This window comes from Pleuronectes platessa, chromosome 9, assembly GCF_947347685.1.
Source record: "Pleuronectes platessa chromosome 9, fPlePla1.1, whole genome shotgun sequence".
In the NCBI taxonomy this organism is placed as follows: domain Eukaryota; kingdom Metazoa; phylum Chordata; class Actinopteri; order Pleuronectiformes; family Pleuronectidae; genus Pleuronectes; species Pleuronectes platessa.
Genome location: NC_070634.1, coordinates 21,049,373 through 21,073,170, shown reverse-complemented (window position 1 = coordinate 21,073,170; position 23,798 = coordinate 21,049,373). Strand labels below are relative to the sequence as shown.

General features: G+C 40.4%; 1 protein-coding gene across 4 annotated transcripts in view; it reads left to right on the top strand.

Annotated features, from left to right (window-relative positions):
* The window catches only part of rabgap1l (RAB GTPase activating protein 1-like), a 98,856-nt gene that overhangs the window by 8,495 nt on the left and 66,563 nt on the right, over positions 1 to 23,798 (top strand). For all 4 annotated transcript variants that reach the window (XM_053431309.1, XM_053431307.1, XM_053431308.1 and 1 more), the window contains exons 5-13: positions 153 to 327; positions 1,126 to 1,283; positions 1,763 to 1,873; positions 3,689 to 3,755; positions 4,055 to 4,157; positions 5,258 to 5,424; positions 9,047 to 9,176; positions 14,356 to 14,449; positions 16,776 to 16,926. In XM_053431309.1, the coding sequence (XP_053287284.1) occupies positions 153 to 327; positions 1,126 to 1,283; positions 1,763 to 1,873; positions 3,689 to 3,755; positions 4,055 to 4,157; positions 5,258 to 5,424; positions 9,047 to 9,176; positions 14,356 to 14,449; positions 16,776 to 16,926 (1,156 nt within the window). The remainder of the gene's footprint in view (positions 1 to 152; positions 328 to 1,125; positions 1,284 to 1,762; positions 1,874 to 3,688; positions 3,756 to 4,054; positions 4,158 to 5,257; positions 5,425 to 9,046; positions 9,177 to 14,355; positions 14,450 to 16,775; positions 16,927 to 23,798) is intronic.

Genomic DNA, 23,798 nt, shown 5'->3' with positions numbered 1-23,798 from the left:
GGGTCACAAAAAAATAGTTTTGGTGGTAATTGTAAAACAATTATCATTGACCAAAACAGATAAACTCCTCTTAAAACCATTTTCAAATTAAAGTTTACTATCCTCAGCCTACTTCTGTTTCGATTGTTAGTCTGAACCTTGACTCTCTGCAGGATCGTGGACCAGGCTTCAGGTACAGAGATCGCCTCCTTCCCCATTTACAAGGTGTTGTTCTGCGCTCGCGGACAGGAGGGCTCAGTGGAGAGCGACTGTTTCTCTTTCACCGAGAGTTACCGGAGTTCTGAGGACTTCCAGATCCACGTCTTCTCCTGTCACATTAAGGAAGCTGTGAGTTTCATGCATGTTGGCCCCATTACAAACTGCAACTCAACATAGTGTTCAGCTCTCTCTACTGCATGTAATCCAACACCATTGAGACACAGGATAGCAGGCATCAAGGAAGCAGTTGTGAGCAGGAAACGATAATTAAACAGAACTTCTGCTTCAGTAAAATTTGCAGCAAGTAAACAAAAGCTCACTCTCCATGGATACGATATAATACAACAAGTTGCGTCACAGACTAAACACAAAGCTTCTCGTTTTATAAGTTTCACATTTTATATTTTGGAAGCAACATTGGCACATTTACAGATATCATTTTAAGCCTTCATGATTGTACCAAGGGTGTGAAATGGAAAACAACCTAATCTACTCTCAGTAATGTTTCCAGTAAATCTCCACAAATAATGTGTCGGTCAAAACCAATGACAAAAAAACTCTGTTCTTAAAAACTCAGATGTTTATAAGAACAGATATATCTGTTTTTTAATCGTACAGAATGTCCACTGTATTGGGATGTACTGACATTGTTGAACCAGTTGAGGGCACTGTTCTCCTGTTATGTTGATCTCAATAATCTCCGTTCTCTTCTAGTTATTTCTATCCCTTAAATTGTCCTGTTCTATTAATTTCTGTTTGTGTACATGTATTCTATGTACTCATTTCCTTCTCTAAGATTTGATTTATCTTTTCTGTTTGCTCATAAGCAAGATGTACTCTTTTCTCTTCTCCTCACCCTTTGATCCTTCCCTCTTCTTTAACTCTCAGCCCGAAGTTCATCACCTCCCCTCTTCTTTTTTCCTCCAGGTCAGTCGGATCCTCTACAGTTTCTCTACGGCCTTTCGACGTTCTTCTCGGCCGGCAGACATCAGGGACACGACGCTGTCTGGTCCGCCCGACAGTGACCTGTACACCTTCACTGTGTCGCTGGAAATCAAAGAGGATGATGGCAAGGGCAACTTCAGGTACTGGTTTCGTGAATACACACGAGAAACAGCCTTTTTAATGGAGGAACCTTCATTTGTTTGTCATACATGTAGTTCTGTATCATCTTAGTACCACAAAACATGTGATTTAGAAATGTGTGTTTTATTGTTCATTTGCTGCTCCAATAGTAATTGATCCGTCTGTTATCATTCATCCTCAAAGAGCCTGAAACAAGGAATTGATTTTTATTTTCTAACAGTTATCTGATCTCCTGAAATAAACATTAAAATAGCAGTTCTGAACGTTCGGCAGATGCCAGTTATATACATTCCATTAAGGAGAGGACTTGATGGACTGCATGTCATGTTTTATCTGTAATCATCAATACTTTTGTCATACTAATGTAATGATATTTGTCAAATATACCTTCATCAAGGAAGGGAACAATAAGTTCCAGCTACATCAAGGACCATCACAGTACAATGCACAAAGTCAAAACTCTTCTTCTCCTTCACAGTCCAGTGCCAAAGGACAGAGATAAGTTTTACTTCAAGCTGCGACAGGGCGTCCAGAAGAAGGCCGTCATCTCCGTTCAGCAAATGTGCAACAAGGAGCTGGGCATTGAGAGGTGAGCTGTGTTTGTGCTGATGACTTCCTGCTGAGTTGCAGGTAGTCATCAGTTTCAGCAGGACGATCGAGGTAGGAGGTAATGATGATGAGCCCTCAAACACGGCTGTAAATATGCCGGTGGTGGACATTGCATATTCAATCTGTAGCCATGTTATGAATTTCTTTATGGTTTCCTATGACAGCACCAGGCTGCTTAAAATGGACAAACTCAGTGGTTGAAATACTGCAACAACAATACCCTTGAAATCTCACTTATTCTTATGTGTTTACTTGCTCCTGTGGCACGGTAGCTCAGAATAACTAGGTCAGCTTCATCTCTCCCCCATGTCTTCCTTACCCTTTACCTCCTATTGCTCTCAGAGGGAGACCAGCACCTGCCCTCTCCTGTATTTTTAGCGTCAGTAGAAATGGTTATTGTGCTCAGAGCTGATCCTTTCCGAGGTGCGCAGCCTGTGTTCGTGTTTTTATTATGCCTCCGCGTCGGGGACAGCCTTTGGCCGGATGCATTATATTTTCTGGTTGTTCTTCCATCCCATTCTCATGAATGAGATATCTCAAGAACACATTCAGAAGAAGACAATTTCTTCCAATTTGATACAAATATATACTTTGACTCAAGGAAGTTCGTGAGTAGATGTTTGGTGGTAAAAGGTCAAAGCTCACGCTGGCCTCACAAAGTCTGTTGATTTTTCTTGAATGTGATATCTTAAGATCAGCCCGAGGGAATTTCTCCAAATTTAGTACAATCATTCACTTAGACTCAAAGATGAACTGACTAGATTTAGGGGACCAAAGGTCAAAAGGTCAAGGTCAAATAACTATCTGATGTTTTAAACACAATATATCAGAAATGGCCAAAGGGAATTTTATTACATGTGGTATAAACATTCACTTTGACTCAAGATGAACTGATTTGATTTTTGGTACCTGGTCAAGGTCACAGTGGCCTCGGATCCCTGTGAATGGGATATATTAGGACTGACCGTAAGGACTTTCATTACATCTGTTGCAATTAACTTGGACTAACTGATTTATTGATTCGATTTCAGTGGTCAAAGGTCACAGTGACCTTAAATGAATCTGGTGTATTAATATAACTTACCTTTAATACCCTCAAAATGTTTTAAGCTTTGTGCATCAGTGATTGCATACATTTTTATCTGTATTTGCAGCTGAGCGGCCTTCTTGTTAGAAAGAGAGTGTCTTCTTTCCAAGCTTATTAATCCTGGTGAACTGTCACAAGACATCTGACCCCTACTTTGTGAAATCAGTTAGAGCCATAGTGGATTAGTGATGGATATACTGTAAACTCACTCTTACATAATTCAACTCTGAAACTGAGATTCCCACATTGACCACTTGATGGCACCTCGAACCTAAAGCTGAGGGAACTTGCTTGTAACACGAAACCCCTGTTTGTTCAGTATAGATTGCTTATGGACTGACTGTTGATGGAGCACTGACCAATTTACCCATCCAATAAGGTGACAATGAGACCCCTGATGGGTGTTACAGTAACAGTAGATAATATAATCCCACTTTTTTTTCTGGTTGTTTAATTTCCTGTGGCTATGAAGCCCTTGTTGATGTAAGGGACGTCTCTGTTGAGGTTCAAATGTAGGACCCTTTGTCACAGGCAGTGAGAGCAGGAAGGGGCTTATACATGTATGGCTGCCTGACATGCCTAAAAGATTACACTGAGTCTACTTCATTGAGTGTAGTATATTCCATATTATAAGTTTCCTCTCAGAACACTCTGCTGGTGAATGCAGAGTATTGATTTATCGTTGTACCTCCTGCATCTTCCCTCCAGGTGTTTTGGGATGCTGCTGAGTCCAGGACAGAAAGTCTGCAACAGTGACATGCATCTCCTAGACATGGTGAGCAGACACTTGACTGAGATACAGTTTACAGTACATCATGATAACTGAAAGTCGTGTACTTGCCTTGTGTTCGTCGAACATGAGAATAGGCAGACTGGTTTATGAAATACTAAACTCATTGTAACCTTTTAAATAGAATAGGAAGAGTATTCGGTATAATTTAAACACCTATCTGTGCACTATTTGTCATTTCAAAGTGACTTGTAATTTACACTATATAAAAAAAAAACGTGTGTAACGAGAACATAAGCAAATGGACACATATATATATATATATCTAATAAATATCTACACAGGAGTCGATGGGGAAGAGCTCTGATGGGAAGTCCTACGTTATCACAGGAACGTGGAACCCCAACTTGGCTGTCTTCCAGCCACTGAATGAAGACACACCTAAAGGTGAGGACGGGTTATATACTAGGCAATGCGAGCAAGTTTCTTTTACACGTTTACATTTATTTTCCACCATACATAAATTAATGTTTCTGTTGAAAATATTCAATGCCTCAGTGTTTCTGGAATTAACGCACAGTGCACATAAACAATTGGATATTTGTAGAATAACGAATTGAGGAATATTTTTGTTGAACAAGATTTAATCTACATACCTTTGTTCCATTATGGTTATAATAAATCAATAAAAACTGATAAGATTGTGTTGTTCTAGAACTTGTGATGGGTAGTTTATGAAGTAGCAAATGTTTCTATATATTATAATACGCATTGGAAGTGTCACAAAAACCCAAGGTCACGTCTGGGAATTATGCAGCGCTCGGACGTGTTAATTGCTTTGTTCCATTCTCTGAAATAACTTATAGTCTGTGCACTGTCCTGTGACCCAGTGCTTGTCACAGCTCGACATGTTTGTGCAGAGATGGAAGCGTGAACACGTCGCGCAGCAGAGCCAACAGAGCCGTGGACACACTTCGTTCTTATGCAATTCACTTTGCATTACTGGCTTATATTCTTATTTTATCCAATTCTATGTCCAAAATACTCAAGACCAATTTTGAATAATGAAATATTATTATTATATTATAATGTAACCAAACTTTGGTGCCTGAGCCATTAAAAGAAAAGCCTTTATTATCTAAAAAAATAAACTAAGAGTTAGGCAATCATTCTGGACTGAAGCTGCAGCAAAAGTCCCTCTCATTCAAAAACGTTTCTCTAAACGAGCAGGTTCTGCTTGACATTATCATTATTATTATTCATGTCAAGGGTTTATCTCATGTTCTTCTACAAATGTATTCAAACTTCCTCACTGTAAACACATTTCCTCATGTCCTCCTTCCCATTTGATTATACTTCCGTTATAATAAAACCAGAATAGATGCATGAAGTGATAAGTGTTAGTTTGAGCCATACATTTTATTGTTTATGTAGCTCCTCTCGTTTCATATTAAGAGAAAAGAAAAATGAAAGAGTCTCACATAATGTGTCCCAGATACTTCAGCCCCAGTAACCTTGTTTTCCTTTTTCTCCCTGTTATGGATCAGATAAACAAGTGTACATGACGGTGGCAGTGGACCTGGTCGTGACTGAAGTGGTGGAGCCGGTTCGTTTCCTACTGGAAACTCTGGTCAGGGTCTATCCATCAAACGAACGCTTCTGGTACTTTAGCCGGAAGACCTTCAGCGAGACCTTTTACCTCAAACTCAGACAGGTATTTCCCCTGCAACTGTTAAATCTAACCCTGTACACATTTTGCATCCTTTTGCATATATTCATGCATGTTTAAACCAGAGTGTGATTGATTAACCAGAGATCTTTTTAACCTGGTAGATTTTTGGTTTCTTTCTCTAATGTCTGGTCTGACAGGGGATCAACAATATCTTCATTTCAATCCTAAAGTAAAGAACCAGTTTGAGCTTATTTAATCCAACACAATTTCTCCAATCATCCCCACGCACACTACAGCTTACAATGTTTTAGATACATGTACAACTGTAATGGGATAAATACCCCGAATCGGTCGAGTCCTTTTTCACAGCATTATAACTGTCGCTGGTTTGGTTCACATAAAGTCAAATTCATTAATGGAGCCCATTATCACGTGCGTCCCAAAGGGCTTTGTTGTCCACAACAGCGTCAGTTCCCAGCCCGAGCTTGTCAGAGAGAGGAGGGGGAAGTGGAGCGAGTGGACGGACGGCTCGGAGGATGTGTGCAGCGGAGGAGGAGGAGGTCAGAGCAGACAGTTAGGAGGCGTGTTGCTGTGTCAGTGACCAGTCAAATGCTCTACTCGAGAGAACCGAGACACTTGTTTTTTTGTAAGATCAAGTGCGGAAAGATGCAAATATCTTATCAGCGGATTTTCCATTTCCCTTCCTGTTCACAGGCCCGTTTATTCAAAGTTTGGTTTCAGTGTAACTCGGTTCACGGAGCCCTGACCTGGAGAATTCGTTGTCGTGAATGTGTGTGTGTGTTGTCGTGATGCACAACGTCACACATGTTGATTAGTCCCAGTCGGACCAGCTACAGAGCGCTGGTCGTGTGAATGTGTAGCAGATGAAATGAACGCTCCTCGAGATAAGTTCTACATACAGAGAGACTTCTGGAATTCGTTTTTTTTAAATGTCCAACGGCACACGCCCAGAAACATGAGCCCTTTTGAGTTTCCTCACTAGTTGCTTGATTAAAGAATTGCTGAGTGAGAGAGAGAGAGTTAAGAATGCACATTCACTTACCTCCCACCAACACAAGGACACCCGTTCTGAACAGTTGGTGCAGGTGCTTAGAAAATACAGTTAAGCCGTAAGCCTCTTCTCCCCTGTTAAAAAGCACATCTCCTGTAGGAGGCCGTGGGGAGCTGGCAAAGCAGTGAAGTGTGGGGAGGCTTTGGATTGTAGAGCTAATAAGAGGCTCTGTCGCATTATTGGCATTTGGGTAATTAACAGCGGCGTCTGACTCATCCGCCTGATTTCCTCCGTAGTTATCTCCACAGTAAATGGAAGGGTGTTGGACTGGTGCTGTGGTTCAGAGCAAATTAAAATAATATTGTATTTTTAGTCAAAGATGGCAATCATGTCGTCCTGTTCTCTTATTCTGCCAAAAACTGTTATTAGTCATCCGGCGAACCAAGAAGTCATTATCTGTGCCAACCTGTGGAAATTGTTTTCTTTGTCTTCTTAATTCCCTCCGCCCATGAGGTCATGCTTTAGTCTGCGTTTGTGTATTTGTTAGTTAGCAGGATTATACAAAATCTACTCAACCGATTTCCAGGACATTTTTGGGAGGCGGGGGGGCATGACCCAAGGAAGAACCCAGTACATTTTAGGGAAGGTCCAGGAATTATTTTTTTTACCATGGCGAGATTAGCGAAATTAGCCTTTGCAGAGTTATTTGCTGTCTAAGCTTCCATCTGTTGACCAGCACATAGGAGGTTGAGTTGATTACTCAGCGAATCATTTTTCTAGGTTGTCCGCTTTACCTGGAAACAAACCTGCCTGTCAAGTCCAAGTTGAATTCAAGAGTCCTGTCACTTTCTACGTCAAGAATGGGGCTGAATAGGATTCCATATTAAGGATTCAGGAATTCATGAAAGAGATCAGCCTCCCCACCCCCCCCCCCCCCCCAACAAATATCCGTAGGTTGTAAACCTTTTAACAAGTAGTTAATCAATGCAAAGTTGATGCTTCAAATGCACGTATCTGCGAGTGAACTTTCCCTTTTTTAGACGAGCAAAGTTCAAGATGAGCTTGAACTTTAAGTTGATGGGACCGACTGCGGAGAGCGATACTAGAGGTGTTATGAGAGAAATGCCACCTTTGTGAAAGCTCAGGGTTGAAAATAACCTTGAAAGAGAAAAACACTTTGGGATGTTGCAGAGACGCATTAACTGTTAATGCAGTCATAGAATAACATTTTGCTGGGAGAGCTGTTCTTTATATCAGCAAACACGGTTGGATAATAACGTTTTTCTTTCTTTTTCTTATTATAAACCAGAGTTAATAATTCGGTGTTTGTCTTGGGCCCAATTTTCGGTCACAGTTTTATCAGTGTTAATAATTCATCCCGTAGGGTTAACAATTCACTGGCAGAGGCCATCGCAAAGCAAATGTGTTACCTAAGCCTCCTTGGATTTTCTCTAAAAATAGTCTTGGCTTGATATTCTCTCTCAATTTGTGCTCCCATCACTGACTTGAGTTAGTCATTAGATGCCATGCGAGTGGGCAGATCAATGGCGCTCATTGATCCATTCTACCAGGTGGAGGAGAGAGGCAACAGCACTACAGTAATTGAAAAGACCAGAAATAAACATCAGTAGCTTATGACACCCAAGGTCAAGTCTGCCGGTGTCTTAGTTCTCTTGTGCACTTCGTTAGTCTTTTATGAAGGATTTAATGATGAGATAACTAAGCTTTTATTAGGCTTTTATTTTTGTTAAGCAATTTTTATACTCTCGACTTCAAGATAACAATATGGGCTCAGGGGGTAGAGTGAGTCGTCCTCTGACCAGTGGGTCGACGGTTTCAGAAAAGACTACTGAATGGATTCAAACAACATTCGGTGGGAGACTGGAAAAGTGAATTTTTTTTAATATTTTCTCCAATTGGCAATTATGCTTCGATGTTGATAGAAAAAAGGATCTGGAATATTAATGATTGTGATATCTACGGGTGTTTACAGTTTATTGATTGAGTTTAATGGCATTGTTAGGCCCTTGCAGAGGGATGAGCTCCACTGAGTGCCGGAAGCTGACTGTCCTGGACAGATGGGAGTGGAGGCTCTGTTGGTTGGAGGAACTCGGTGCTGGGCCTCACCCCCGACGCCTATTTAGCGTTAAACTCTGTCACATCTGTCCTGAAACTGAAGGGATCAATAATTTGATGAAGCATTTTCAAACCTTTAAAAACAACAGAAAACATTAAACCTGTTGATCACTTTGTTGCCTCCACCAAGGAGGTTAGTTAAGATACAGTTAGTATTTGGATGTTTTTTTTTGTGTTGCTATCGGGGCCAACCTTGTATATATATGTATATTTGCATCACAGTTTGTACCTGTTATATGTACTATGAAGAGCATATTGTCAGGTTTTACATTACTGATCGATGCACTTGAATGTAATTTTGTACAATTGTACACTACCAATAATATAAATTATCCTATGGTCAACATAAAAACACGTTCTGTTTGTATAATTGCATCATGAAGGTGGTTGATGAATTTGCTCTTCATCAGGGATCAAAAAGTCTCTCTTTGTGTCCGTGTGTGTCTGTCTGTGTCTGTCTGTGTGTGTCTGTGTGTGTGTCTATGTGTGTCTGTGTGTGTGTGTTTGTGTTTGCAGCAGGCACCAGAGCGGGTTGGTCCGAGCGATGCTATGTATGAGGTGGTGAGCCTTCAGAGGGAGGCTGAGAGAAACAATGAAGGAAGAGGACAACTAGCCCCATCCACTGAGGAAGAGGAGGCTGATGAAGGTACGGGCGTCTTTCCCTTTTTTTTTTGCTGGGTTTCTCCCCCTCTTTCTGTTGGTGGAGTTAATGATTCACGATATGTTCTAAAAATACCACAGTACATAATCACTAATATGTAAATCTGCTCAAGTCTTTAAATCTCTGAAAAGCCATTGAGGCTTTCTCTGTCTCTGTACATCAGTGATAAGATGCCAGGATTCTTCATCAGAAAGCTCTCTCCCCCACATTCGCACACAGTCACACACATACAGAGATGCACATTTAAACACACACGTGGCACGACACAACATCATTTGTCTTCCAAATGTTGTTTGATTGAAAAATGCGACCTTGCGTTGCTTTGCTCTGTACAAATTCCACTTTGCCCCGGTATCAGAGAAAAATGGGACACTTATGTGAACCTTCAGAGGCACTGGCAAGAAAATAATTGATTTACTTCTTATAGCCTGTTGAATGGAGTGTTGGCTTTACATTCAATTTATCCACCCCTGCCGTTTTTCACTTTCTTTTTCTGGCTGGCAAGAACATGTCATTTAAATGAGTTCTTCAGATATTCAGTCTGATATAGAGGTATACTTTACTGTTTAATTTTGTTTAGGCACAAAAACATAGACTACAGATAGAGATGTATGTGCTGGTCTTTAAGAAAGTATTCAGACCCTTTTTTACTAATTTTGTTATTTAGCAGCCTTACGCTAAGATTGTTTGAGTTCTTTGATTGATTGATTTGTCAATATATTCTAAATATCCAGAGGGGGACCTCCATGTACGCTCAGGACCCCGCATCCCCTCCTATGAAAGGGAACGTCTCTGAGTGATGTTCAGGTCTAAATCCTGCTCATAGCAGCACCTGCTGAGGGTTTGCAGGTGATGCATTTAAAGGACTTTAGGAAGCTACGTATGCCAATAGCTTCAGGCAACGCATTTAAGTAACATCAGTAACTGGGTAAAATATCCTGGCTTAGACCATTATTATTATAATTTTCATAACATAACCTTAAATTCTGCTTCTGGCTCCATTAAAAAAAACATTGAGGTTATTAATAAGATCCTTTTCTGTGACACTTTGAATATAGCTTGTGTGCCTCCCATTTCTCTTGATCATCTTTGAGACGTGTCTACACCGTGAATGACGCCACCTGTTTTAAAGATTTTACCATATGGCTGCAACATTAAGGAACTGTGAGAAAAGCAAATGGGTTTGAATACTTTCTGAATGCACTGAACATGCATAATGGAACATGTGGGTTGTGTGTAAGTGAGTGTGGCAAAGCATGTGACAATAGCAGTGGGGATTGATTATGGGGACTGTGTGTTTACACTGTGGTCAGGATTGAGCTGCAGGCACAATCTCTGAGGCTTTGAATCGCTGCCTGTATGATAATGGCCACGTGTGGGTTTCAAGTGTGAGTGGCTTTATGTGGAGCCTTGCCCAATCTGTTACGGGGTTTCATGGCTTGTTTGCACAGCAGCACCACAGTGTCCAACTGCCGTCAAATACCCCTCACAAATAATGTAACAGCCCGCGTCAGTCAAATAGTTTGAGATCCAAATGCTTTAAAAAGTAAATTATATATAAAACAATTAAAACAATTGTGTCAATCTGAGCTGACCATCATACCGAATAGACTCTTGATTAGAGTAGGATCTGATCTTAATGTGTCTAGATCAAGACACTGAATCCATAAAATGTAACCATGACAAATGAAGGTGACTAATCAGAACAGGGTTGATATTTTCCCATCAGTATTGGCAGCAATGTCCGAGATATGGAGGCAAAGCCGCAGCATTATTAACACCACCAGCCCTTGCTGTTAGACTCCAGTAGGTTCCAAACACAACCCACTAATATAAACAGGGCTGGCGTTTCCACCTGACCACTGGCTTGGTGGTGCAAGTGTCTTTGAATAGAACCTGTCTAGGGCTGCACCATATTAGGAAAAAGTGGGATATGCGATAACGTTAAATGTTGCGGTGATCATATGACTTGCGATAAGTAAACAAATGCTAGTTGCTGTGTTAAAGTCTTCCTGCTTTGAAATGCATTATTTCCATTCCATCAAAATTGTTTTATTGCAAAAAGCAGCCCGGCCACAGCACCACCAAGTCCGGCGCAGACACCCATGGAGCCATGCACAGCTCCACTAAGTTACAGTGATCATTTAAAGTATTTTCATGCATGTTTAGACCATAAAGAATACATTTTTTACAGTACTTACCGGCTCTGTCGGTAATTTACTGCTCATGCTGTGTATGTGCGTGTGGGCACATCCCTGTTTTACTTAGTTTTCATTGTGTAATTTCTTCTCAGCAGCCAGAAATACTTAGATATAAAAAGGACTATTATTCATTAATCGTCCAAAAACATATATATTTGGCTGCATTACGTGCTTACATTATGCAAAATGCTTTGAACAATGTTCAAATCCAGAGAAATTCCCCATTTTATTCAAAGTGAGTCAAAGATTCATATTGGTCGCCTTTTGATCGCCTGTCACTGCTGTAACTTCTGGGGCAGACAAAAGATTATGAAGGAAAAACACACTGCTAGCCAGGTAGCTGTTTGCTGCATATTGTCAATAAAACCTTAATACATTAATCTTAATCCGTGAACAAGCTTTGTGTCAGAGCCATGTCAGGTAGATTTCCATCAACAACTCCCCTGATCCCAAGCCGCTCAATGACTTCTGTTATTGTTTTGCTTCAGAGAGCTCTAGCAGTTATAGTTGCATATTGGGTTAGTGTCTAAATATTAAATTGAACAAAATTTGGCATGACATCTTAATCACTGTGTTATTTTATTCTATGAATCCAATCACAAAGAAATCGACTTGATTGACAATTTACAAGTTCATTTGTCTCAACTTGTCCTAACAAGATAATAAAAACCTTCAATTTTTAAAGATGGAAAAAAACAACCTTTATTAAAAATGTTGCTTTTTTTCAGCTTGAAATGTATTAAAAGGCAAACATCATCTTCCCTCTGTCAAATTGCTGATTTGCCCAAAGTCACAAGTAAACCCTCCGAGGCGCGAGCCGGAAGCTTTCAACTGGCACTGAGGAAGCCATTCTGGGGGCTTTTTCTATAGCGCCCCTCTCCTCCCCCAGAGCTGAAAATTGGAGGCAGTCAGGGCCATGAAGCTGGAGGTCGGCCTCATTGTGTACAGAAATGAATGCACCCCCAGTGCAGATGCCACCGCTGCAAGCACACACACACACTCGGACGTGCACACGCTCGGACGCGCACACACACACATTCAATCCATGTGGATGTTTTTTCTTTCCTTCTTGGAAGCTGTGGATGTGGAAAATAGGCCCGAAGCAGAAATCTTCTTTTTTCTTTGCTTTTCCTTACACAACATGCTTTGTAATGGTTGCTCATTGAGTTTTTGTTCACCTTTCCTATACACACCTTCACGCACACAAACAAAAACTGTGGTCTTTCTTTATATACATACACAACGACCATGACATTGCTGTCAACTGAGCGGTAAAGGTTAAAAAACATTAAAACATTAGGACATTAAATAGAAAATAAATATGTTTTTTTAAAACCCACTTTAATTTAAATCCTTTTGATGCCTGTAGGGAATTTCTCCTTGCTTTTATTTAGACAGAAGCAATCCACTAGTGGAGAGATCCTATTTGAAAGTAATCCTACAGTGAAAGCATAGCCCCTCTCCAGATTAAATGGTAACAGTAATGGTCCTTGTCTTCACTGTTTCTTTCATCACCTGGTAAGTTGGCAGTGGCATTGGACTCACGCGTCCTCGCCACGTGGCCTCAGCCAATCTGAGAACAGAGGCGGCGGCTTTGTGCTGGATCTGAACCATTTGAAAGGGCTCATCAAACATTTATAAAAGACCTGGAAAGCTCCCACTGAGCCTGTGAGGATGTATAGGTGCATCAGTGCATTGAACATGGTTGTATGTTCTAGAAGAAAATGTCTTTAAGTCCTTCTTCAATGTTCGGGTCTTAGAAAAAGGCTTCAGTCGGAGTGAATGATGCCTTTTCACACCTTTTGCCTTTGAGGGCTTTTGCTTTCAGTTTTTTTTTCTCAGTGAAGCCTCAGTGAAGTTCATCGTCACCGCTGTGGTTCTTCATGTTAATGTCAGTTGGCAGAGAAACTTATAAGACATCAAATTGGACTTGATGGGATAAAAGAATTTCTATACTTCACACACAAGTTCTGGCCATACCAAGAGCAAGAAAATTACATATCTAGAGTAAAAAAGGCTCAGGCTCTAAATATCATATAGATTGTAGACCGATTGTTGATGTTAACATATTCTAAACGCAAACATATTACCCCTTAATAAGTTTACTGTTTATAAATACCTGGCAATACCTATTCATTTTGCATTTCTTGGCCAAAAGTGATAAAAGCTTCTTACGGAGGCTTGATCCTGTAGTGGCCGTAGGTTGGTTTCTAACCCCGGCTTCTGACCCTTGTCTTTCCCATTTTCACGCCTTCTGTTCTATCAATAAAAGCAAAATTACATGAAAGACAACCTCCTTGGCAGAGAAAATGAAGAACATGGATTATGAGTTAACTCTGGACAAGAAAAAGAAACTGTGTGTAAATTACTTCAGTTGTCCAGTTTGATCTCTGTGTGTCTCGAAGTGTAACACATTTCAACCTGTTCTATACATGTGGTGCTAATGATGTATTCTAAACATATTATCGGTGTGTCCTTGTTAAACAGTGTGTGTGTGTATTTGCTCCAGTGGGCGGTCTCTGTGTGGGTGTCAGTTCATCTCTCCTGCAGCAGAACAGACCAGACAGTCAATTAGTGCCTCTGCATCTAAAACAAGTGGTTCTCTCTCCTGATTGCCTCTAGTCTGCCTCACTATCCACCAGACAGTAGAACAGTAATAATGGAAGGTGTAGGCACTGCACAAGCACTCCTGCCTCCATCGGACTGCATCAATCTTAAAGTTGTCAAATGGAAACTATAGGTGACCTTCGGCAAAATACCTGAAACATCTTAAGGTCCAAACAACGTGTCCTGCTGTGTTTCAATTTGTGCTTAAAGCTGTGTTACACTGAAACATGTTTGATGTCTTGTCAAAACAGTGTTGGTCTGGGTACGTTTTTTCTCATGTGGACTAATGTGGATTAATTTATACTCTAAATGTCTGTTAATATGTCTGTGTGTGTGTGTGTTTGTATTTCTTGCAGATAGCGACAGTGAAATCTCTAGTGGGACAGGAGATGTTTCCAAAGACTGTCCTGAGAAAATCCTGGAGTCCTGGGGAGGAATCCTCAACAGATGGTAAGGCTGCAAAAGAAACGTGGACATTGCACACCCTAAAAACATTTGGTAAAACAATGAAGTAGGGACAGTATTTTGGGATGTGGGCCGAGAGATATCGAAAAACAGAGGAAAAAAACAAAACAGACGTACAGCAGGTAATGGTTTGAATTAGAAAGTATATACACTGATAGACAGACACAGCAATGTACAACATTCAGCCCCTGGATATGTTGTTATTGAGTCACCTATTACGTCAAATAAGATTTTTTCTCACAACCACTCGTGTTTCCAACTCTACCAAATATACAATGTGGATTTTTGTGAAATGTGTTATAAAGAAAGCTCAAGGCATTTGGAAGATGTTCAGCTGTTGTAAAGGCCATTCAAATACATTTCAAGTATAACGGGTCCACACTGAAATTGTTCAATATTATTGATTTGAATTTCAGTAATCTTAGTAAGAGGTATTGCACTCAAACATTGCCTCAGAAGACCCATCATATATAAGTACCTTGTGAACAAATGACAGCATGAATGTAAACATAGAATGGGGTGTAAATATACCACACTAGTTATAAATGCAATTACATCAGACATGAATATGAGTCCTTTAGTCTCTTAATCTTGTGCAAAAAGAACTATGACAAGATAAATTAGTGCTGGGAAGTAAATCGGGCCCAACGTCCCACATGCAGACAGGGATTTACAGTTTATTCTTTATCATCCCAATTTGTATGGAAAAGCGTTCTGTGCAGATATGACCATATGTGTTAGAAGTTACATACTGTCATCTTTCTATAACTCTATGCATTTTCAACAGGCAGCATTAAAACATAGAGCTGTAGCTACAGACGTTTGCATAATTAGATGAATAAAAGATGTTTCTGGCTTCTCATTTGATTCCGCAGCCGGTTTTCCTGCTGTTGCATCAGCACAATGAAGTGAAGTAGTTCATTTGGAAATTGCTTTCATATGGCCTCAACAAATGCGTTATGATGAGATTTCAAGCATCATTAAAAAGAGCTGACAGTGTGTTTTCAAAAGCAGCATAGTTCCTCATGTGGGAGAATGCTAACAGCATGGCAGCGCTGCGGTTAATAGTCCAGACCAGGGGTTTTCAAAGTGTGAGGCGGGCCTCCCCACGGGGGTCCCGACAGTTTCAGGGGAATCTCATTGAATGAAATTGAGAAAAAAAAAGTGATTAGCTAGTTATTAAAGGAGATCACGTAAAATAGCCTAAATGTGTACAATTTGGTTAAAGACTTTGTTCTGCAATACGGTAGTTTTGAGGTTTTCAAATATCAGGAATGAATAAATGCGTCAGGACAAATCTTTCTTGTACATTTGATTTTGTCGGAAGTTATGTCAAACTAGGGCTGGACAATAACCATTGCAATATAATTGTCAGCAATAGCAATATAACAAAAGCTTTGTCAGAAGGGAGGCACACAATGTTAGAGTTTGAAAACCCCTTGGTCTAAGTATTGAATTTTGTTCTGTACTCAATAACAATAAACTACTCAACTAGAATGGCCCTCAGTAGAGCACATGCCTCTGCCAAGGCCCAACAGTCCTCTTAGATTCAATCGAGGTACACCAAATAACAGACATCAGTTCCCTTAATATATCAGATGTTTTAGATTTATTTATCAAAATCCATGAATAATGGAAGTAAAGTGAAAATGTCAAAAACACTTTTTCTCAACTTTTTAAAGAATGGGAATCCTTGACAAAAGTAAATTTCTCTTTCTTCACATCATAATTCTTCCAAGTTTTGTAGAAATGTGTTTTTGCGTAATCCTGCTAACTAACAAACAATCAAATCGACAGGGGTGAAAACATAACCTCCTGGCTGGAGGTAATAATGTGCTATTAGTTACTAGTATTTCTGTCAGTACTTGTATGGCTATTAAACTCACAACTGCAGTTCAAATTGTAATTTTTAGTACATTTTAATGAGGCAGTGAACCTTGAGCTACTATAAAGAAATTAAGTAGTCTGTGATTACACCAGGCAGCTTGCATTGTAATGATGTGTACCGGTGAAGATAAATAACAGGGTGTTCAGTCAGCCCCTCCTACCTGGCCAGAGGAGGGAGGAAACATTCTGAAGTAATTATAGTTCAGTTAATGACTATGTTGTTTTGAAGATAAATACCATTAATGTCAGTGCAACGTGAATACTGTGTGTGCGGTGTGCAACCCTGCACTTCATTGTTCTTTTGGTTGTCCCTTTCCGAATGTCACCAAAAGAGCACAACACAAACACAATCATCAAAATAACATTTAAACTGACTGAACTAGAGACAGTAATAGATAACTCCTGCATTGTGTGTGTTTACCAGGCATGGAAACCTGTCCACTCGTCCAAAGGGTTTGTCCCCACTGGTGCGCAGCGGCATTCCTGAGCCGCTCCGAGCTGAGGTCTGGCAGCTGCTGTCCGGTTGCCACGACAACCATGACCTGCTGGAGCATTACCGCATCCTCATCACCAAGGTAAATGTCCACGCAGATCAGGGAGGGACATCTGGGACACCTGGGACACCACGTCGCATTTACACAATTCCTCGTGTTTTTATGTTGACATACGTGAGCTGATGTGGGACACGTTTTGAAAACAGTCACAAGTGCTTTGCTGTGTTTTGCTGGAAAAGGGAATTATGAAAGCATGTCACTATGATGAGAATACGTGGGGGAAACATTTGTCCTTATTGTGTTGTAGAGTTCGAACATCACTGACACTGGTTTTGATCAGAACTCTGTGTCATTTTTGTGACTTTTTTTAATGAATGTGAGACGGTTTTCTGGACAATAAGAGCTCATGTTGTCTCCTCAGCATCCTGAAGAACTCGCAACCTCTGAGTGCAGCTTAATTTTGTCCTTTGTGGTCAGTCGTGTTGACAGATGCACCAGCCCTGTCTGGACAATAGAAGGATTTGGTTCCGCTGCCAATCGAGGTCACTTTCCTACGGTTTCTGTTTACTTCAGCTTTTATCTGGTGGTGCAGGTGTTGCAGATCATAGTTGTTCACAATTCATGAACGTGCACATTTCTGGGTTCTTCTTGCTGTTGTGTATGCACAACTTGGCACATTTGAATAAGTTGTACAGTGGATAGCATGATTATGAAAACAATATGTATTGCTTTGATACTTCAGTGATCCTATGAATGTTATCACTTCCACAGTTTCTTGTAGTTTTAATCTTTCAAATTCTTTTTTTTCTTCTACTAAAGCTAGTAAAATTTTTCACGTTTTTCTTTTGTAAAACCAAAATCACTTAATCTGATCAAGCTGTTGTGTAACAAAGGTCTGTGACCCACCCGTGGATTTTTAGTCAGAGATTTGTAAACCAGTGAGGGTGAGAGAGCCACACTGGACCAGAGTGAAGCAGCAGGAGGAGCTGATATAAATACAAAGCATAGATCCTTTATGGAAAATACGATAGTCTTTCTCTTTGCTGCACAGAGATGGGTGGAACTACTTGTCTGGATCAATAACAGAGAGAGGGGATGGATGGAAAAGGGAAAATGGAGAGATGGAAGAATGTGGCCCCATAAATATGAGGTTTTAGTCACTTAGGGAGAATAGGAGAATAGGAGAAAAGGAATGTGTGTAAATGTCCAGAGAGTTCTCCTCGTCTTTCACCTGTTCTCTAAATTCCCTGTTTTTCTTTCTCAGCAGTTCTATTTCTCTTGTCATATTTATCTGGTAAATTGGGATCTTTTTTCAGTTGTACTACACGCCCCATTTCTCTACCCAGCTTCCACTGTCCCTTTTCTTTCTCTTTCCTGTTCTATCCTTATTTTCCCTCAACCAGTTCCTCACTGGTCTGTTTGATAAACCATCTTTCTCCATACCTTATTCTCTCTCCTCATCTCTTTCCTATGTGCAGTGTTTTTTTAATGCCTAGTATCTCTTTGTCTTACATTCCATAAGACCAAGATTTTGTAGTTCCGCTCATTTATTCTCATTCCACTGGCTTGGCCACACCCCCGCAGCCTTTGTCTTACTGGAGTAGTGATGGTATTGATAGGCTGGTGGCGGGGCTATTAATAGCTCCACCAAATGAATGGAATTGAGGTAAGATGAAGGAGGGAGGGGGCGAGGGGAAGGAGCCAAATGACAGCAATGGCGAGGGTGATGTGGAGCTTAATAATGTCTGTTGTCTGGGCTCAGTGAGGATATTAATGCTGATTGAATTCTAAGTAACTGGACGGTCGCCCTTATGGAGGGGACACTGGTGTAGTTAATCAGCTCTGTGCCTCACCTGCAGTTCCGGACAGGCATTGTGTTAGTGTTGCGCAGCAGATGTGTGTTAAACCATGTCCCGTTTCTGTACTAGATCTCCAGTAAATTATTGATGTCTGTTTTATAATGTGCTCAGTAATAGAATTGATATTAATAGTGACTAAAAAAATTGGTATTGGCTATCATCAAAATTGTTATTTTTAACTCTGGTATCAGTATCAGCCCTGAATTACACAATCCCTTGATGTGGACACACTTCTTGGACAGGAAGCAAGAAAACATTGCACAGATGAAGATTCAGTATTGTGAAAGAAATGAAGGCACCAGTCACCCACTTTGTTGTCTTGAGTTGCGATGTTATTGTATTTATGCCCGTGCCACTGCTATGAAAACCCATTATGTAAAAACATCACGTGATTAAATAGGTTGAACACACATCACACTTTTGATGTGTGAATAAAATGACCTGCCACCTTCAGTGAGTCAGCCTCCAAATCACTGTTTACCATTGAATTCAGACTCGAGTACATGGATGGTTTGTTTTTTCATGCTTGATCCATTCAAACGAGTCGATGCCTTTTCATAATCCACTGTCCACTTGTTCGTGTCATATCTCTGAGGCCATGAATCACATTTCAAGTCTCCAAAATGATATTGTCCAGTGTGAGCACTGAGCATTTAGCTGCATGTGGCCCTTGGTCGACAAGCTTGATATCATATATTGCAAGTGTCATGTTCAGTGCTGTTCTGCTCTCATTTACAGTCATCACACACACAAACACACACACACACACACACACACACACACACACACACACACACACACACACACACACACACACACACACACACACACACACACGATGGCCTGGGGGCATCTGAGACTGTTCTGAGTTCTCTGTTTGGGGGGGTTACAAGTGACATTTGAACAACCTTTTCGTCTCCCTAGAGCTGAACAAGCCCAAGGTGTACTGCCACGCTTGAACCTACAGCTTAAAAAAGCTCAGCCAGCTATTTCTAGGTCCGCCTCTCCAAAGACCAATCTCACACACGCCACAGCCAGCGTGTTAACCGAGGTCAGGATCTCTCCACAGGTACTACGGCTGTAATCAGAAGCTGGAACAGCAGTTTCACAACAGCAGGAATATAAAAGACCCTTATTCTGTATGAAACTGAAGGTCTTCCAAGGAGATTGTTTTGCAAATGGAATTATTATTTTCTTCTTCTTTTCCTTTTACCTTGCTTCAAATAATGACCTGCTCTTTTCTCGCCATCCAAACAAATCTCCACCTGTAAGAGGGTAACAGGTGGATGTATATTAATATGCAACTGGCTAACTAGACAGAAATGCAATAGGTACAAATATATATATATATTTTTTTAGTGAAAGCATCTTTCTATCTTCATCACAGTTATTAATGAGGATCCAACTGTTTTGTAATACCATTACATTTATTTGGATTTTGTGGACGTGCTTAGGCCTCAACCACAGTGCTATCTCCTGTTGAGACTCTTTTGACTCCAAGTTATATACGATAAATCCTTTTTAGCTGTGATTATTCTATGTCACTGTCATTTTCTACTTCTTCCCTGACCCTGACCCTGACCCTGACCCTAAACCAAACCCCACAAGACTCGTTCTTTATGATCTAATAATCTAATGAAATTTAAGCGCAAATAATTCTCATTCTGATGTTGAGTCATATTGAGACCGTCTGTCAGCTTAGCGATGACATTTAACATCATTCTATAATCAAAGGTAACATCAGTCATGCAGCCGTGCGCGCTGGAATAATGTGTCACCCACGCATGATAACCCACATACAGATACATGGAGTACAATGTACATAAGATAGGCTGCCATGGTAACTGCAAAGGTCTATGGACTTCACTCTGCTTGAAGTTGTCTCCATGACAATTCTGTCTCCTTTCGCCTCTGTCGCTCACCATTCTGCCTTGGTTCATTAAGTAAGTTATATTTGGATAATTAGAGCGTGGGTAGGTGGCACGCTGCTGACAGAATCATCCCAAATTTTAACTACTACTTGTACAAACTTCTGGCAACGTTTGCACTACTGTACAACATGTTTGCAGAGGCAGGTAGTTCGAACTAGATAGTTGTGGAAGTCTATATAGTGAATTGAAGAGGTGTTTGGCAATGCATGATGGCATTTGACAAATCCTAAAAAAAATTCTAAACTCATTGCCTCAGTGGAATATATTCTGTATGGAAAAAGGTAAAAACTACCTTCTTTTTCTTTTATTCACTTTTTCACCCCATGCATGAATTCCACCCCCCTGGCTGAAAATACAGTATGCATACATGCATAGATACATGTTGTTCACATACATAAACATAGCTCCACTGGCTTAGCTGTGTGCCCTACTACACTTCTCCCACAAAGACACACACGCTCCCCACTCTTCCATCCTTCTTAGTATCTGACTGGACCAGCTGCACTGCATGGCTTCAACACAGCCAGGGAGCACCACTTCCATTCCCCCCACCTTACAATGTATATGTATTCAGTGCAGCCCCCTCCCTTCCTGGCGCTGTGCGTTTCCATAATACAGCCCTGAAGCTTCCATTCAAAGATCCAGAGCAGGAACCCAGTAGGCACCACCAGAAGGACACACTGTCTTTCTTCCTCAGCTTCCTCAGGTTCGTTTTATTATACCGTTACAAATGTGTAGTGTCGGCAGTTGTTATTTAAATTAAAGCCATTTACAACCTTTTCTTTTATGGAAATTAACATGCAGTATTAAAGCTGTAACAAAATGATTTTATAAATAAAGGTGTTTGTTATAGCTGTAATTATGTTGCTATATAGTATTGAATACATCTATTATCAATGCATAGCCTCCTAGCCACGCTGACACTGATATGACAGCTGGGATTAAGATGATCCACCCTACAGCGTCTTCTTTGGTCACAACACTTCTGTCTCAGTCCTCATACCCACTGTAGCCTCACAGCTAAAGTAGTACTCTTCATCTTCCTCTTCCTCTTGCACCAGCGTGAAGCTCCTAATACAATTCAAGTGCAGGAATTAATAATTTAAACAATGTGTTGCATTCATTTTACCATTATAGAAGTGATGCAAATTATTTGCAGTGTAACAGCTACCTTAATACTACTAAGGTTTGGAAACATTTTGCATAATCAGCTAAATACTGTGGTACTGCATACATTGAGAACAAACAGGCTGTTAACAAATTAAGTATGTATATGTATCTATGAGAAAAGTACTGCCTTTGTGTTAATGGGGATAAATTCATTTATTCAGAGAACATCTTTTTGTCAGTCTTGACAAAAACACAGTTTCATGTAAAAGTGTAAAGGCTGTTTTTTACAGATGACTTAAAGATTCATTCTAAATGCTGACCTACATTCTGCAAGGACAATAGGAGCTACAGAATAATGAATATATCACAACCTGATCGGTCAGAAAGGTTTTCACCGCCATGTGGTGTAAGATTAAATGAAGATGATGAATGGTGATTTCTGTCGGCAGCCTGCCTTTGACCTTTAGCTCACTCTTTAGCCCTTTTACCATTCAATTGCAGCGATCCCCGTGTAGGCAGGATTCATGGTGACATTGTGCTGGAGGTGAAAATAGTCGAGAGATTTTTCTGTTAAGGGTGTTCAACATCAATTGATGTCATGTGATCACAGTAGCTGTGCACAACATGCTAAGCGCTAGTTCCTATCTTAATGTTTGACCTTTTCCCCCTCCCACTGTTTCTGCTTCATATATGATCACTGTTATATTGACAAGTAATAGATTGTGCCAGCTACTTACTGCCAGAAACAATAATCACAACTTTTTCATTTCTTATTTATGCGACAGATTTAGAGCTGCCTTGCACAACCTCCTATGGCTGCGACAGCACTCAGAAGTGACTGCAAAATTTGATCTTCAAAAACCAAAGAAGTAAAGTGCACACCATACTGACTCTTTTTCCAAGCCCGCTGCATGGCTGTGGTGCTTTATACTCCGGGATACCAAAAAGCCAAGAGTTAGTCAGGCCGCAATCTCGCTTTCGCTGGATTAAATACTTCAATCGTCATATTATTTAAATAGGAACTGCTCTAAAGGCAAACACGACTGATGTTATCAAAGCTTTACATTCTTGTTCAGTGCCTTTCAACCTGGGAACTGAATCAAGACAAAGTTTGGCCGATGGTTGATAAACATAAATACTGGCTTCTGCTTGCTAAGCAGGTTTAGTATTGGTTCATTGATGTTGCTTGCTGAATGTTGGAATCCCGGCTGTTAACCAGTGCTGATCTGCTGCTCCAACCACATGTTCCTCGGTGCTCCAGCCCCCAGACTCATAAAGGAGAGGGTTGTTAGTAAGCAGAGTGCAGAAGTCACTACATTTATATTTCGCAATTTAAAAGATTTCGTAGTTGCATCTGTCACAGATTGGTAAAATCAGGTGCTGTTGAAATCAGCAGAGATCAAACTCATGATTATTGGGGCACAAACTGCATAGTACGGGTATAGGACTATTTGCTATCACAATACATGCCTGTACTCCAATTCTATTTGTCATTGCAGTTAAACAATAAATCTGTCACTATGACAGACATTATACAGAACATTGAGCAATTGCTCAGTTTATGGAAGCATAACAAAATGTTGCGTCATCATCCAGTGTTATCAAGAAACTCATGTGGGATGGGTCATAATCCATTTTGCCGCAACTGAGTAGACAACCGTTGCATCTGTCTCCTCAGACTTGATGGTTTTGTCGAAATTAAGGGCTACAGACCAAAACAAAAGAAGGTGAAGTAAAACAGAGCTAAGCTGATGTTAATAAAACACAACAGGAAAAGATGAAAGCCAGTGAAGGTCTGCAGGTCCCTCTCCCAGGTCTGGAGAATGTATGTGTTGTTTTGGGTTTTTTCATTGTCACATGAAGGCGTAACTTAATACCATTGTCTTCATTTCCATTTTTTTTGGCACCTTTTTAATTAATGGAGACATTTCTGACACATTTGGCAAACATCTCATAATCTGTTGCACAAAAAGTACCGTTTGATTTTAAACAAAATGCCATGCTGTCTGCCATACCCTGGCTGAGTAGAATACTACTTACCATCCTTTTCATT